Here is a 13,681-nt window from a genome sequence, read left to right on the forward strand (position 1 = left end):
CACCTGTGTCCCATTGAAGTTGTAAAATGGGACCTGGTCAGTCTTTCAGTCAAAAAGCTTATTTTTAGATGCTTACTCAGTAGTTCGAGACATACAGTACAAATACATGCATAAATAGCCCATATAAGTGAATATTGAATATGTTTTCATGCACGTCTTATTTAGATTCAATCATTATAGTCATTCAGTCATTACAAAAGTTGTGTATCTTTCACAAGCTTCAACTTCAAAAGAGGGGAAAAAGATGTGGAGGTATACAATATGAGAAAAGCATGGAACATACAGTGCAGCTTTAGTGGGGACATCTGGGTATTACTGGTTATACAAAAAAGGGACTGACCCATTTTGACGTATTCAGCAACCACTACTGTTTGATGGGAGTCAGGTGGCTGAGCGGTGAGGGAATCGGGATAGTAATCTGAAGGTTGCTAGTTCGATTCCCGGTCATGCCAACTGACGTTGTGTCCTTGGGCAAGGCACTTCACCCTATTTGCCTCGGGGGGAATATCCTTGTACTTACTGTAAGTCGCTCTGGATAAGAGCGTCTGCTAAATGACTAAATGTAAATGTAAATGTTTGGACTCAACCCCATCTACTCCCACATAATCCTACAAGTTTATCCAGCGCTGACATGATCAGCATCTGAACTTGACAAGGACCTAACTGAATAACTCAAACTCACTGTCTTACTGTAAAATAACAATGTGATTGCACTTACATCAGAGATCTCAGACACAGTAGTACTGTACATAAGAAATGGGATCACAGACATTAGAAAAAAATATTACTTATGTGAGTTATTTCATGATGCCTACTACAATTACTCTTCTTAGTCTTTAACACCAACAAAAAATCATTTGATCTCTGTGTAAAGTGAAGCAATGGCTAGATATGGATAATGTGTGCTCACTGAGGGAATATGTCAGAAAAAGGCCCCTGTGACAGCTACAAAAAGTGTCATCATTTATATTTTGGCAGGCTATTTGGGAGGACACGCTTATTGGCATCCTGTGGATCACTGTAGGCCATCTTCCACACACCCACTGACGGCAGCTCAACACACATTACTCAGCAGCCTGTGGAATCTTTTATATCACTTGTCAGGTTAAGAGACCAGCTAAATCTACTAGAACTTCCTAAATTTAGCCCTTTGGCTATGTTTACCAAGAGAGATAAGCGTAAATGACTCTGACATTTGTATGACAAAAACAAAGTCTTATTTCAAGCAGCAACATTCTTTCTTGAATTTCTATATTAGCAATCAATGTACATTGAACCAAGCAAAAATACTAATAAAATAATAAATACACTGCAACCTATTCCACAAATCTCCAACAGGCATGAACACATATGTGTTACAGTTTAATCCCTGTAGTTTTATTGCTGCATATTAGTACTGTAAAAGTGTATTCGTACATTTAGGAACTGCCAGGGGTTTTTCATACAACTATTACCAAAGCTATATGTAAACATTATTGTAATAAAGCATTTGTATTCAAGCTAATTGCCACCCCTTTGTATTTGAGTATCAGATCATGACAAATCGAAGACAAGAAACAAGGCTTTGCTTATACACATTTCATATTGAAACTGCAATTTACTTCTAATGCGGCAAATATTCAATCAAATCTGCTGATGCTTTTTCATAGGCAAGGGAAAAACTTCAAAGAAGTTGCTCACAAACCAAAAAAAGGGAAATATGAATTTTCCTTCTCCTTTTGATTGCTGCAATCCTATGCAGTTCAACCTTTGAATACTAATTCCCCCTTAGGCCTGCTTCAGTGTAAATTAGTGTGCTACATCACAGAGCCTGTCTGCGTCTCACTATGGTGTTCATGTTTGACCGCATTGACCATATCAATACTAAAGTGGACAAGCAAATACATAAATATTGAGCCATGTAATGTGTAGAAATGTTGCTTGACCTCTACACTTATCACACTCTAAACAGAGCATTATGTGGAATTTAAAACATTTGGATGAGGAGGGATTAGGACAATTACAGTTATTATATTCTCAATGCAAAGACTATCTGTGGCCGAGGCAGCCTTCATTTCAGTTGATGATCGCTAAATTAATAACATGCTGGACTGACATGACCAAAGTGATCGATCCTTTTCCCTCTGTGTCTGTATACCTCGGACAGAAGACACACAGGGTCTTCACACCATCCTCAGAATGTGAACTGTTTGTTTAACGGCCAACAAGGATTTAAAGCTCTGGTACCTGTGGGAAAAATCTAACCTAGCCCTGAGGCAGACTTTGTACCTGTCTAGGCAGGTAGGGTTCCAGTGGAAGAGAGGATAGGTAGGACTATCAGGGCCTTTGCACTAGAGAGACTTGGAGAAAGTCTGTGTTGTAAACCTCCATAAATACACCACATACTGTTACCCGTTTGATATGGTAACTGGCTTCTGAGACGTTGTTTACTGAAGAGTACCCCACCACACACACACCCCTCCTTGATACTTCATACACTGTAGAGCTTCCGTAACATATCTCACACATATTATAGTCTAAATTAAAAATCTGTCAACCGTGACAGTTGACACACAGGCAGTGTGGAAACCCACGAATGCCAGCACACTTTGTAGGCAGCTGAAAACACAATGTCAAAAATGCAATTTACCAGTAATGTGTATTGAGGAGTGCATGATGTGTGTTGAGGAGAAGTGAAAGATGAATTACCGTGCGCGGGATCAGGTGGACCAAACTCCAGATTGTATCTTAAGATGTAAAAATTATTCCACACATATAGCTGGTTATCTCTTGGATTGTAATCCACAGCTGCAATGTACTGGTACTGGTTAGGAAAGTGGATATCCACGTACTCGCCCCGGTTCTGTTTGGTATTGTAAATGTAATCTATCAGGCTTTTGCTGACTTCACTCTCGTTATCTTCATAAGTGGACCTCACTACATAGAGTACTCCACAGATCATGAAGGCATTTGAAGCTGAGCGCTTGTCATAAGTCGTCTCCCAGGTAGCCTCGAAGCGAAGGGTGTAAGGGTTCAACTGGCTGATAACCATCATGCCGTTGTTCTGTTCGGTGGCGTAGATCACCCAGAGGCCGTTCTCGTCCACAGCCAGGTCGATGTCTGTTTTCCCGCCCCACTTGTATGGCGATGTGTCATGATAGTTAGCGTTATTGATGATGGCCTCACCACTTTTGATTCTAGTCCGTAGGTCAAACTTTACAATGTTGCGGGTTCTCTCCTTGTTGAAAAATACAGCCCCGTCATATACCACAAATCCAGTGCCATCCACACGATGAGGGAGCTTGTATGTGATGGTCTGCCGAGCATTCTGGAAGTCATCAAGAGAAGAATACTCAATGAGAGTATCTGTCCTGTATGGAGTCCAGGGCATGAAGTAGATTTTGTCGCCTGCTTGCAATGGGTCCTTGCACCATGCCCCGGCCTGCTGCTCCGCTTCAAAGAGAAAGGAAGGATCTCCGACAGCTTTCAGAGTCCCGGGACAAACAAAAACTAGTGATGGGAGAAGAGTAGAATAAGAAACATGTTGGTCACAGCACATTCATGTGAATCAGAAAAAAACTACAGATTATTTTCAATATAGCTCTATTCAGCTCTCTTCACCATTTTGAAATATGGGTTGTCCAGGAAGAGTGGGGACAAACACACATTGAAAGTGGCCAAAAGACGACTACTGCTATAGCCAATGTTCACAAGCAGAATGGGGAGTTTGGTTTTGTGCATAGAAAGAAAAAAGGAATAGGAAAGTTGTTAAGCATAATGTATAATATATGAAGTTATAATGTAATTAATTGTCTGAAACAAAAGAAGCCTTGCCTCTTAGACATCTACTGTAGGGGAATAGAAAACAAATAAGGGGATAAAAGAACGGAACAGAAATGAAAAAACATATTGGTCCTGTAAACAAAAAAGTAGCCAACTAAAGTCACTTGGCAACAGACAGGAGGTTACGAGAGAGCAGGAGTCAGCAGGCCTGTAACTGTGTGTACTGAGACATTTGTCACTTTGTCACAACACCTTGCTACAGTATATACCTGAGAGGCTTGTTGTTACGAAGTGGTGCAAATGTCACAACCATTAAAGTTTAAACAAATTAAGAGTGTGGGTCTCCTGAGGTGTTTTTGTTGTTGCTGCTCTGAACAGAGGCATACAGATCAACAGAGGAAAAGAGCAGCAAGTGGCAGGGGGGGATTAGGGGAGGCAGGAGGAGAAGGGGGAGCTACAAAAGAGAAAAAAGACAGTAGAAGCAATAGATTTAAGGGCCAGAATGAGTTAACATGGCACACTCTGAAGGAGGGTTCAAAGCCAAGAAATATTAGATTGTGCTGAGTAGCACAAGCAACCATGGTCTAGAGTCAATATACACCCACTCATATTTTTTGACTTCTAGTAGTGTTGTGTCATCTTTTAAAAAAATCAAATCATTCTTACTCCCCTCATTGAAATTTACTAGCTTTGTCTGGTATGGGGATAAGTTTGTAGGTATGTCATACTCTGGGTTGGGACATAATTGTGGGGATAGGAAGGTTTAACAACCATATGCCACAAAACAAGGAGCTAGGGTTTGGATTGTGTCAGTTATTTACCTTTTTGCTCCACTTCTATTTTAAGCGTTGGAAGAGAGATTGAAAGGGGTGCAAGGAAGAAAAGAGATCAATGTGAATTAACTGTCATCTCGATGGTTAGATATGCAGTAACATGTAATGAGACATGGACAAGAGATGGGTAGACCTAGTCTGTGAGACCAAAAATAGATTTGAAATTAGATACCGCATGGAAGCCCCTATGTCAGTGCTGAGGCAAAAGGTTAGTACATTGAAAGTGGTCCAAAAGTACAGGAAGAGCATTCATGCAAAGTTATGCTTTGTTTGTAAGATTAGTTTATAGTTGAGTTTGGTTACCATGCCAAGTGTAATTTCCCTTGGTACAAATTGCATACATGTTTAATAATATAAATCAATCATGGAAATGGTCATGATAATGCCTCAAAATAATTATCATAAAACCAAGCATAACAAAGGAATGCAAATATATTGGATTAACAACAATACTAACAATATATAAGCTTCTGTTCTCATTGCCAAAATGTCCTAAACTGTCTTTAGGACTAAAAGACTTACACAATCTACTCACAACCCAAAGCTATATTAAATTACACAAACAATTCCAACAGTACTGGGCAATTAATGAAATATGTAAAAATATGTAAGCATTTTAATATTAGATTAGAGACTATGTCTCTCGGCTGGCCTGGGAACGCCTCGGGGTCCACCAGGAAGAACTGGTGGAAGTGGCCGGGGAGAGGGAAGTCTGGGCCTCCCTGCTTAGGTTGCTGCCCCCGCGACCCGACCCCCGGATAAGCGGAAGATGATGGATGGATGGATATTAAATTTATTTTACATGACATGTGGACTACATGGTGTAGCATTGTAACGAAAAGATTACAGTACATCTAGCATGGTTTACACAACATTCACAATTCACCAACTTATGTAGCCTGCTATGTGAATCTAAACACAGTAAGAACATCTGTGAAGCTTGTTAGACATTAAAACAAGAAGACATATTACTCTACCCTGTAAAGCCGTACAAATTGTATGTACATTTAACCCATATAATGATCTTGTTAACATGAAAATGTATATTTTGAGCTTGTACACTTTATGATATGTAGTATTATAATTATACAAGACAAATATTCTGAAGTCATAATGTATAAAATATTTATCTCTATTCATGGCATACACTCCTCAAATGAATGAGGAGAGATGTAAAAGAATAAGGATCCACAGAGGCCTAAGTACACCACTCCCCTATGTAGAAATAGAAAGTGATTTGAGAATAAAGAAATTGGAGATAGAATGAGAAGGGCTCAGGCTACCTATGAGACCAAATGCAGTAAACAAATTAAAACAAAGCTGAGTTTCACACAGCCAGCCAGATAAAGGAAAAGAGAGTACAATCTGGAAAGAAGAATGGACCAGACGGAAGACCTGAGCATACGTTAGTGGAAAGGTAAAGAGTGATCAGAAACCGGTCAGAGGAGCAAGAGAATAATTCAAGGTGCCAAGAAGGTTTCCTGCAGATTGCACAAGGGAAGACAAGAGTGAATTACATTTGAAATATCAACATTTCAAACAACACACCCTCCTCGAATCTCCACAAGCATTATTGCAAAACGCTATACACATTCAAACCATTGCAGTGGAAGAGTCCCTGTTTGCTTGGAGACTATTAAGAATATGAACCTATTGATAATTTTTAACTCTATCTTTATTTAATCATTACTGTAGTTGTGCTCCAACAAAGCCTTTGGAAATGCTAGAGGCTAAGGCTCCTTTAACCTGAATGTAATGCACTTTCAAAAATGGCTAGACTGTTAGACTGGCTGCAAACCTTAGTTGAAGATGTCTGTCCACAGACTCAATCACTGGCTCCAAAGAGCAGAAATTCAATTGTCAAATGATTTAAACTCTTAATGGACAATATTATGGACACAGTACTACACAACCAATGGTTTGCAAATACATAGTTCAGTTTAATTGGTTGGTTTAAAATGTGATTGAACACAAACTAGAGCACTGTTTTTTTTCTTTACTATAAAAAATAAACCTTTGCATGCCTGTGTGGTCGAGTTGGTAGGCTAGCAGAGGATAGCTGGTGATGATGACATTCAGCAAAATTAAGTCTGTCTTGGCAGCCAGTTAGCATGGGTTTGCATGGCTGAATTTTTATGAGACGGCATAGCAATAGCCATGGTGGATTTTAGCCTTGCCATCTCGACATGGTATGCAAAGAATAGCCTTAATGAAGACAATTCTTTGCTTTTATGTTGCCCGGTTTCAAAGCAATTAATGCAGCCTATTCAGAAGGCTACTGAATACCAGGTGAAGGCCAAATTTGCATCCACTATCTGAACACTGAGATAATGTGCTAAATAGGGTAGCTCTTGACATTAACTAAATTAGACCAAGAGAAGTACCGTATTCAATAAAATACTGTAGGTGGTTGGTAGTGACTACTTTGAAAGCACCAGATCCAAGATAGGCAGTTTGAATAGAAAGCTCTGACAAGAGCAATGAATAAATTACACAGCATGTTACATCATACCAGTGGTAAAGGCAAAGGGATTGATTGGTACATCTCTGTAGGATTGTTGGTTTTGTTTAATGAAAAAGTATCTGAGACCTGGTTACAATCTAAAAATAAACAAAGTCCAAATCAGCATAATATTTTTGGATCTGTTCACCCTAACAGTGGGGTACCAAGAGGACTTTATCAAGTAAATAACCGTGGTCTTTTTCTACCAAATCAAAGGACAATGTCAAAAGAAATGTTTTGTTTAGTCTGATGTTGGCATATACTGTTTATTATTATGATGATGATGATGATCATCATCATCATCATCATCATCATCATCATCATCATCATCATCATCATCATCATCAGTAGTAGTAGTAGTAGTAGCAGTAGTATTATTATCATTATTATTGTAGACTGTAGACCTTTTTATTTTAGAATTGTATTGCATTTAGCAACCTGCAATGAGTCAATTACATTTATGATGCATTACAAAAAAAATTGTGGAGTGGAATTACTAGTCACAGGGAGTGGGTTTGTGTTTGAGAGGGGAGACACAAAAGGGTTGGTGTGGGTAAAATACCAAAACAATCGCAGGGATCACAGAACAGGCTATTTTGACTAATTTGGGAGAAGAGACTGGACTGGGTACACTAAGAACTTACCAGGGCAGTTGCGATACGACACATTCTGTGTTCTTGGTCCAATTCTGTGTGGGCATGGACCTTACAAGAATCGAAAAGCAAAAAGATGGTCCTGCAGATATTTACTCTATGATTCTGTAGGGTTTAATGATGCTCTTCTTCTCAAAAAAGTCACTACAGCCAGTGGTTTTGTGGTACCTTGATCATCTGTTTCACTGCTTTACAATATAATGTATTTATGTATTTAGGTATACCTACAAGTTAATCCTATCATTAAAGTCTGGCAAATACCTGAGATGAGTTGAGCAAGCTCTACCAATAAAAACACTGGTAGAGATTTTCAGCATGAAATTGACACTTTCGTCTGGCCTGAGTAAGTTCAATACTAGTACTCATTCCATATTTCTATATACAAAAAGAAAAAAATAATTACATGATTTTAGTGGCTAAATCAGGACACTCCCTCCAGGTGAAGAAATTGTGTTTGTGAACAATCAAGGGAACTTATTCACCAAGGAGGTGAAAATCTATAAGCGTCCTTATTTTGTGATTGCTGTATTTTGGGCTGTTTAAATTGATTGACAATAATGAATTATAAATTAATTCGTTCAAATTCAACACTTTGAATGATAAACATTATAGTATAGAATGTACTATACTAATCGCAATATATCTTTGCAAGTACTGTACACCACACCCCCTTCAAATGTTTTGAGTTCACTTTCTAATTATGTTCAGTCAGATATTCAGATGGAACAAGAAGGGAAGTAGTTTGGGTATACAGTATTTACAGACATGGGGCAGCATATGAATAAAGATTTTGATATCAACTGCAAACAACTATATAAACAGATTTTTTAAATGTTTTAGATTATGATTGCTTTATACAAACAAATGAAAAATGATTATTTGACAAAATATTATCTTCTTGCCTTCTTTCCTAGTGGTCCAGTACCAGCATTTACTGTGTATATTATGGTTGGCAAGGAATATTAGATTTAAGTTATTGAAAGGAAACAACATGGAAGGCATGATACTGCATGGTATAGTCAAAAGAGTATTTAATATTTTAGCATCCAAGGAGCAGCCAAATGTTGGTAATATTACTTTGTTGAATTGTATTTATGGTGCCATACTATTGTGTTGAAAGAAAATTATGTAATATCTCCCACACCTGTTGTTAAAAATGTCTACTGAGCCATTTGGATGAGAAGTCTTAATCCCTTATAGAGATCAAAAGCCTGGTACCTGGGTATTATTTTTATCTGTATTTTTATCTGTTTTATAACAGTACAAGAATATGCATGGAGTAAAGGAGAGAGATAGTGAGAGGCAGACAGAGTGGAGAAAGAAAGAATAAATGAAGAGTCCATCTAGTTTCATTAAATACTCTTCATACTTACTGTAGGGGACACACTCATACTGGACCTCCAGGTATTTGTAGGTTCCTGGGCATGGGTCAGGGAAGACGTCAGAGCCTGTGATCACTATGCACTGGGTTCGATTGTTGCACCTGGAGGACAACGGCAGCTATTTAATACATTACATACAGCACAAAAGTAATTGTTAGAATTCTGCTTCTTCGAATCTTTATTGTTGGAATACTGCTTCACTATTGTTCTTCGAATCTTTATTCAACATCTTCTATTTCTTCCGTCGCACCTTTCAGCTCCTTCAAGTTTTCAGCTATTAAAACCGTTCAGCTATCAAAAATTCAGCAGTTTCAGGGGTTTCCAGCTATTAATATAAATCAATATTCATAATATTTTTTACATGGTTTTCCAATTGAGTTTTTTTTTTTAATCCACTTCAACTTCTTCAACTTTCAAATCCTTCTTCTTCCTCAATCTTTCAGCTACAGCCACCATTTAAAATGTTGACAAAACCCTAAACTACTTTTGTTAATCTATTTCTGAGATTTACATGGCTGTGTATGTGAGAGCCTAGAGTGCGGACTGAAATGCTAGAGTGGAGATGAGATTCAAAATCTGGTACAAAAAAAATTTCTAGTTTGCCAGCATTGCCACCATTTTCACTCTTCATGCTTCATTTTTGGATCAATAGATAGGAAATGTTGTGCTGGTCGTAGACAGTTGTCTTGGAATCCAACAGACTTACACATTTGTTCAGAGCCCCACAAGAGCGAGACAAAGTCCAACTCTCGCCCCATAGAGACCAACGCAAATCTGGTGACAAATTTGTCAGGAATATTAATCTATCAAGCATTGCACAGTTAGTCGGTGAACAAGTTTAGGAAAGATTTATTGCTTGCGGCCGGCCCACAAGGAGACAAAAACATTTGTAGCCATTGTGCTACAAAGTTTGTCTGGTTCACAAGTCTTCAGGTAAGACCATTTATTGGTGAGAAGTCTCCTCCCCTGCATATCAGCTGTCAATATGATCGATCCCAGAGACAGAGTGCGCGTGCACGTGGAAACTTACAAGCGTTCTCCGACCCTAGGCTTGACCATATGATTCACTCAACACAGATAAGGTTTATTGCACCTGTAGTATGACAATGGTCAACCTAGGTCAGTTTGTTTACGTAAGCCTAGTGTCATCTATAGGTCATGTGGGGAGAGGGTTCTCTGCTGGCAAGGAATGCTAGCACCAGTATTTTCAGAATATAATGTTCCATTCTAAATTTCTCTGACAACATTTCTCATAGAAAGCAGAAGGTACAAGTTTTTGAAACTGCCGGTAGAGTCGTATTTCTGACCGCACAGAAATATAAAGGATATCTCTGGTTCGGCAGTCTTGGGTCTCGGAAAATATCTGTATTTTTGGGATTGGACGTATAGTTTTAGGTCTAGGTTAACTTGTTTGAGGTGTGGATTTTAGGTAAATTCCGAGCGGTGAACGGACTGCACCCGACTACATCAAGTCTCTCCTCCAGCCTTACACCCCCACCCGCCAACTACGGTCTTCTTCTGACAACCGTCTGGTGGTCCCACCGCTCAAGGGCGCACGGTCCCAACACAAGCTCTTCTCCTGTCTGGCCCCCCAATGGTGGAATCAACTCCCCACCTCCATCAGGGACACTGACTGTCTCCCCACCTTCAAGAAAAGGCTCAAGACGCACTTGTTCTGGGAGTACAACGGCACTTAGGAATGCTTGGCTGGACCTGATGTTTGTTTCCTCCAGGATCACAATGACTCGTATTGAGAGACTTGTTGCTCTTGTTGGTTAGTTGTAACGGTGACAAATTCTTGTACTCGCTGTGAAATATTTTACCGTTGATTGTTTTTTCTACAGGTACACTCTTGCACTCTTGTGGGGAGTTTCATGTTGTTCAATTGTAACTTGTTTAACTGCATGCTCTTATGGTTCTTCCCTTTGGCACTTATTTGGTTTTCCACCATGTATGTTTCATGTTTTGGCTGCTTGCAATGTTTGGGGCTATCTCGTTGTTATGATCAGTGACCTATGCTCTTTTGTAAAGCTCTCTCTTGGAAGTCGCTTTGGATAAAAGTGTCTGCTAAATGCATAAATGTAAATGTTATGTAAAATGTACATTTCTGCCATTCGATCAGCTCGATAACAATCTAGCCGTCACCGTGGCAACCACACAGACACGCACCACTCAGTCTTTCACACAGATGATTGGTATTAGCTGATTAGTGGAGTCACATGACCGAGCTATTCAGTCAACTTAAACCGACATCTTGCAAACCCCTCGCTTGTCCCTCCCTCCTCCACACTGCCCCCCCCCCTCCCTTCCTCATCCCCCCCTTATTATTAAAATGTATTTTCCCAACCCTAAGGATCCCTCAATATTTGGACTATATAGACAACGTCGGTGTCAAAATGTTCGTCCTGGTAGAGATTGCGTTGCTTCTATAGGGATTTACATTCCGTTCCACGGTTTAGGCTTGAATTAAGTTTTTGTGGCAAAAAGTGACTGTGTGCACCAATCTGTTTGTGAAAATGGCTAACATGCCCTGCCTTAGCACTAGTCAGCTTGCCATAGGCATTTTCATAGGGACAGATGAGGGGAAATTGTGTCTCGTTTTCGCTCATTTAATCCGTTCGACCTCATAATCTGTTTCCATACAGTTGAAACGTAGGCCTATGTCTACGAATGTGTGGACTCAGATATACATAACCCATCTGCAACCGACACAAGCACACCCCACAATTTCCCAAGAAATTGTACCCTCTCTAGTCAAATATTATTTTCCCACCCCTAAGGATCCCTCAAAATTTGGACTACATAGACAAAGTCAGTGTCAAAATGTTCGTCTTGGTCCCGATTGCGTTGCTTCTATTGGGATTTACGTTCTGTTGCACGGTTTAGGCTTGAATTAAGTTTTTGTGGAAAAAAGTGACTTCTGTGCACCAAGGGACCTAAGTGCTAGACTAACAGCGAGCCTTCAGCATTAGTACCGTAGCTAAAAGTCGAGGAAAGTTGAGGCTACTTTTCGCCAGGTACCTACGAACATGTCTTAATCTGCTAGACAAGTGGGTTCCCCTTCGTTCTTTTGGTGAGCAGTCACATTTTAAGATTCTGAAAATCCAATCGAGTGTCATAACTCTCTAGATTGTGTTTTGTGTTTATGCATACAGGCAAAATACTTTTGAAGGTCTTTGTTAAAAAAAGAGTAAAGTATGGTATTTCACACACATTTAAAAAGACGCACTAGTGTATAACGGCAGTAGTCTGTCCACGGACCATGGTTGCAAACACGGACGCGTGTTATTCGTGGTCTGGACCAGTTGCTCAGTGTTCTATCGGCGTGGTCTGCGTGGAGTAGTAGTTTTGGTCCTAATCCACCTTCTCCCTTCTCTGGCTGAGTTGATAACACTGTTGTTGTCAACACTAAATGTCAGAAATCATAATATTTTTTCTATTAAATATTGACCTACTCTATTATCGATTATGCCTATACTGTTATTGTTGCACAGTTTTTTTGCCGTTTGTGGTTATAGATTTTTTCTCTATCGCAATCGTATATATATATATATATATATTTTTTTTTTTACTGTTTATGAACCAGTGCAGTCCAGACCGTTAGTAAGTGGTCTGTGGAGTGGCATTTGTGGTCCTAATCCACCTTTTCCCTTCTCTGTCGGTGTTGGCTACACTGTTAGCTGTTAGTACAAGGCCCATTGAAAGACTAGTTCCGACCACCTGCCCCCCTAGAGGCAGTAACCAGTGGTCCGGACCACAAGGACCACGCAACGGACCACTGAGCAACTGGTCACTAACTTCAGCGCCCCTTGTGGTAGTGGCTATAACCCCTCTTAAGGATCCTAGGAATTACAGCTGATCACCTCTGGCAACATTATAATTGGGTTAATGACACCAATTAATAAATACAAAACATTTTTTATGTTTTTTTGTTTTTTCTTCAACACAAAGCGATGTTTAGTCTCTGCAGCACAAAATTCCCTGACTTTAACAAACGGCGCCTCTGTTAAAATCAAAAGCCCACAAAAGCCCACTAAATCATGATAACAGCGGGAAGCTGAATTAGCCATTAGATGTTTTTCTGACCAGGCCTGAAGACAATTAATCTCTCGTTCTTTTTTTCTTCTTGCTCTTCTTCCTCTCAGTCAGCATCTTTGACAATTAATATTATTATGCTCCATCTTCTTCAAATGCAGAGGGTGAATGTTTACTTTGTCAAATGTAATTTGTTTTGCTTTTGGAATTAGTAAAAGCAGTTAAAGCTCAGTGCAAAATCCCATTTAAACGGTGTCATATGGCTTCACAGCCAATATATTGACAATGGTGGCCGACCATATACTGTAACAGCCACTAAGACTCTATTCAAGCTGGGGAGAAACTGGGGGCAGAAGTATTTCATACTGGTCCCACATTATCAACAACCCTAATGTGTGATAACATATGAAGGTAGGACCTCATACTGTGTCCCTTGTGCTACACAGCATTATTTACATCTATTTTTGTAGGTTGTGTTTTATTGGTCTGCAGTGTGAAGCATTTTACATATTT

At 39.5% G+C, this 13,681-nt stretch overlaps 1 protein-coding gene across 7 annotated transcripts in view; it reads right to left on the bottom strand.

The window, feature by feature from the left end:
* adgrl2a (adhesion G protein-coupled receptor L2a) overlaps positions 1–13,681 on the bottom strand; it is a 94,226-nt gene that overhangs the window by 37,102 nt on the left and 43,443 nt on the right. For 5 of the 7 annotated variants that reach the window (XM_062451006.1, XM_062451008.1, XM_062451010.1 and 2 more), the window contains exons 4-7: positions 9,125–9,234; positions 7,743–7,802; positions 4,584–4,598; positions 2,689–3,489 (exon numbers count right to left, since the gene is read on the bottom strand). In XM_062451006.1, coding sequence (XP_062306990.1) covers positions 2,689–3,489; positions 4,584–4,598; positions 7,743–7,802; positions 9,125–9,234 — 986 coding nt within the window. The remainder of the gene's footprint in view (positions 1–2,688; positions 3,490–4,583; positions 4,599–7,742; positions 7,803–9,124; positions 9,235–13,681) is intronic. The other 2 variants (XM_062451007.1, XM_062451009.1) reach the window with 2 other exon arrangements.

The sequence above is a fragment of the Osmerus eperlanus genome, chromosome 24, assembly GCF_963692335.1.
Source record: "Osmerus eperlanus chromosome 24, fOsmEpe2.1, whole genome shotgun sequence".
NCBI classification, from domain to species: Eukaryota; Metazoa; Chordata; class Actinopteri; order Osmeriformes; family Osmeridae; genus Osmerus; species Osmerus eperlanus.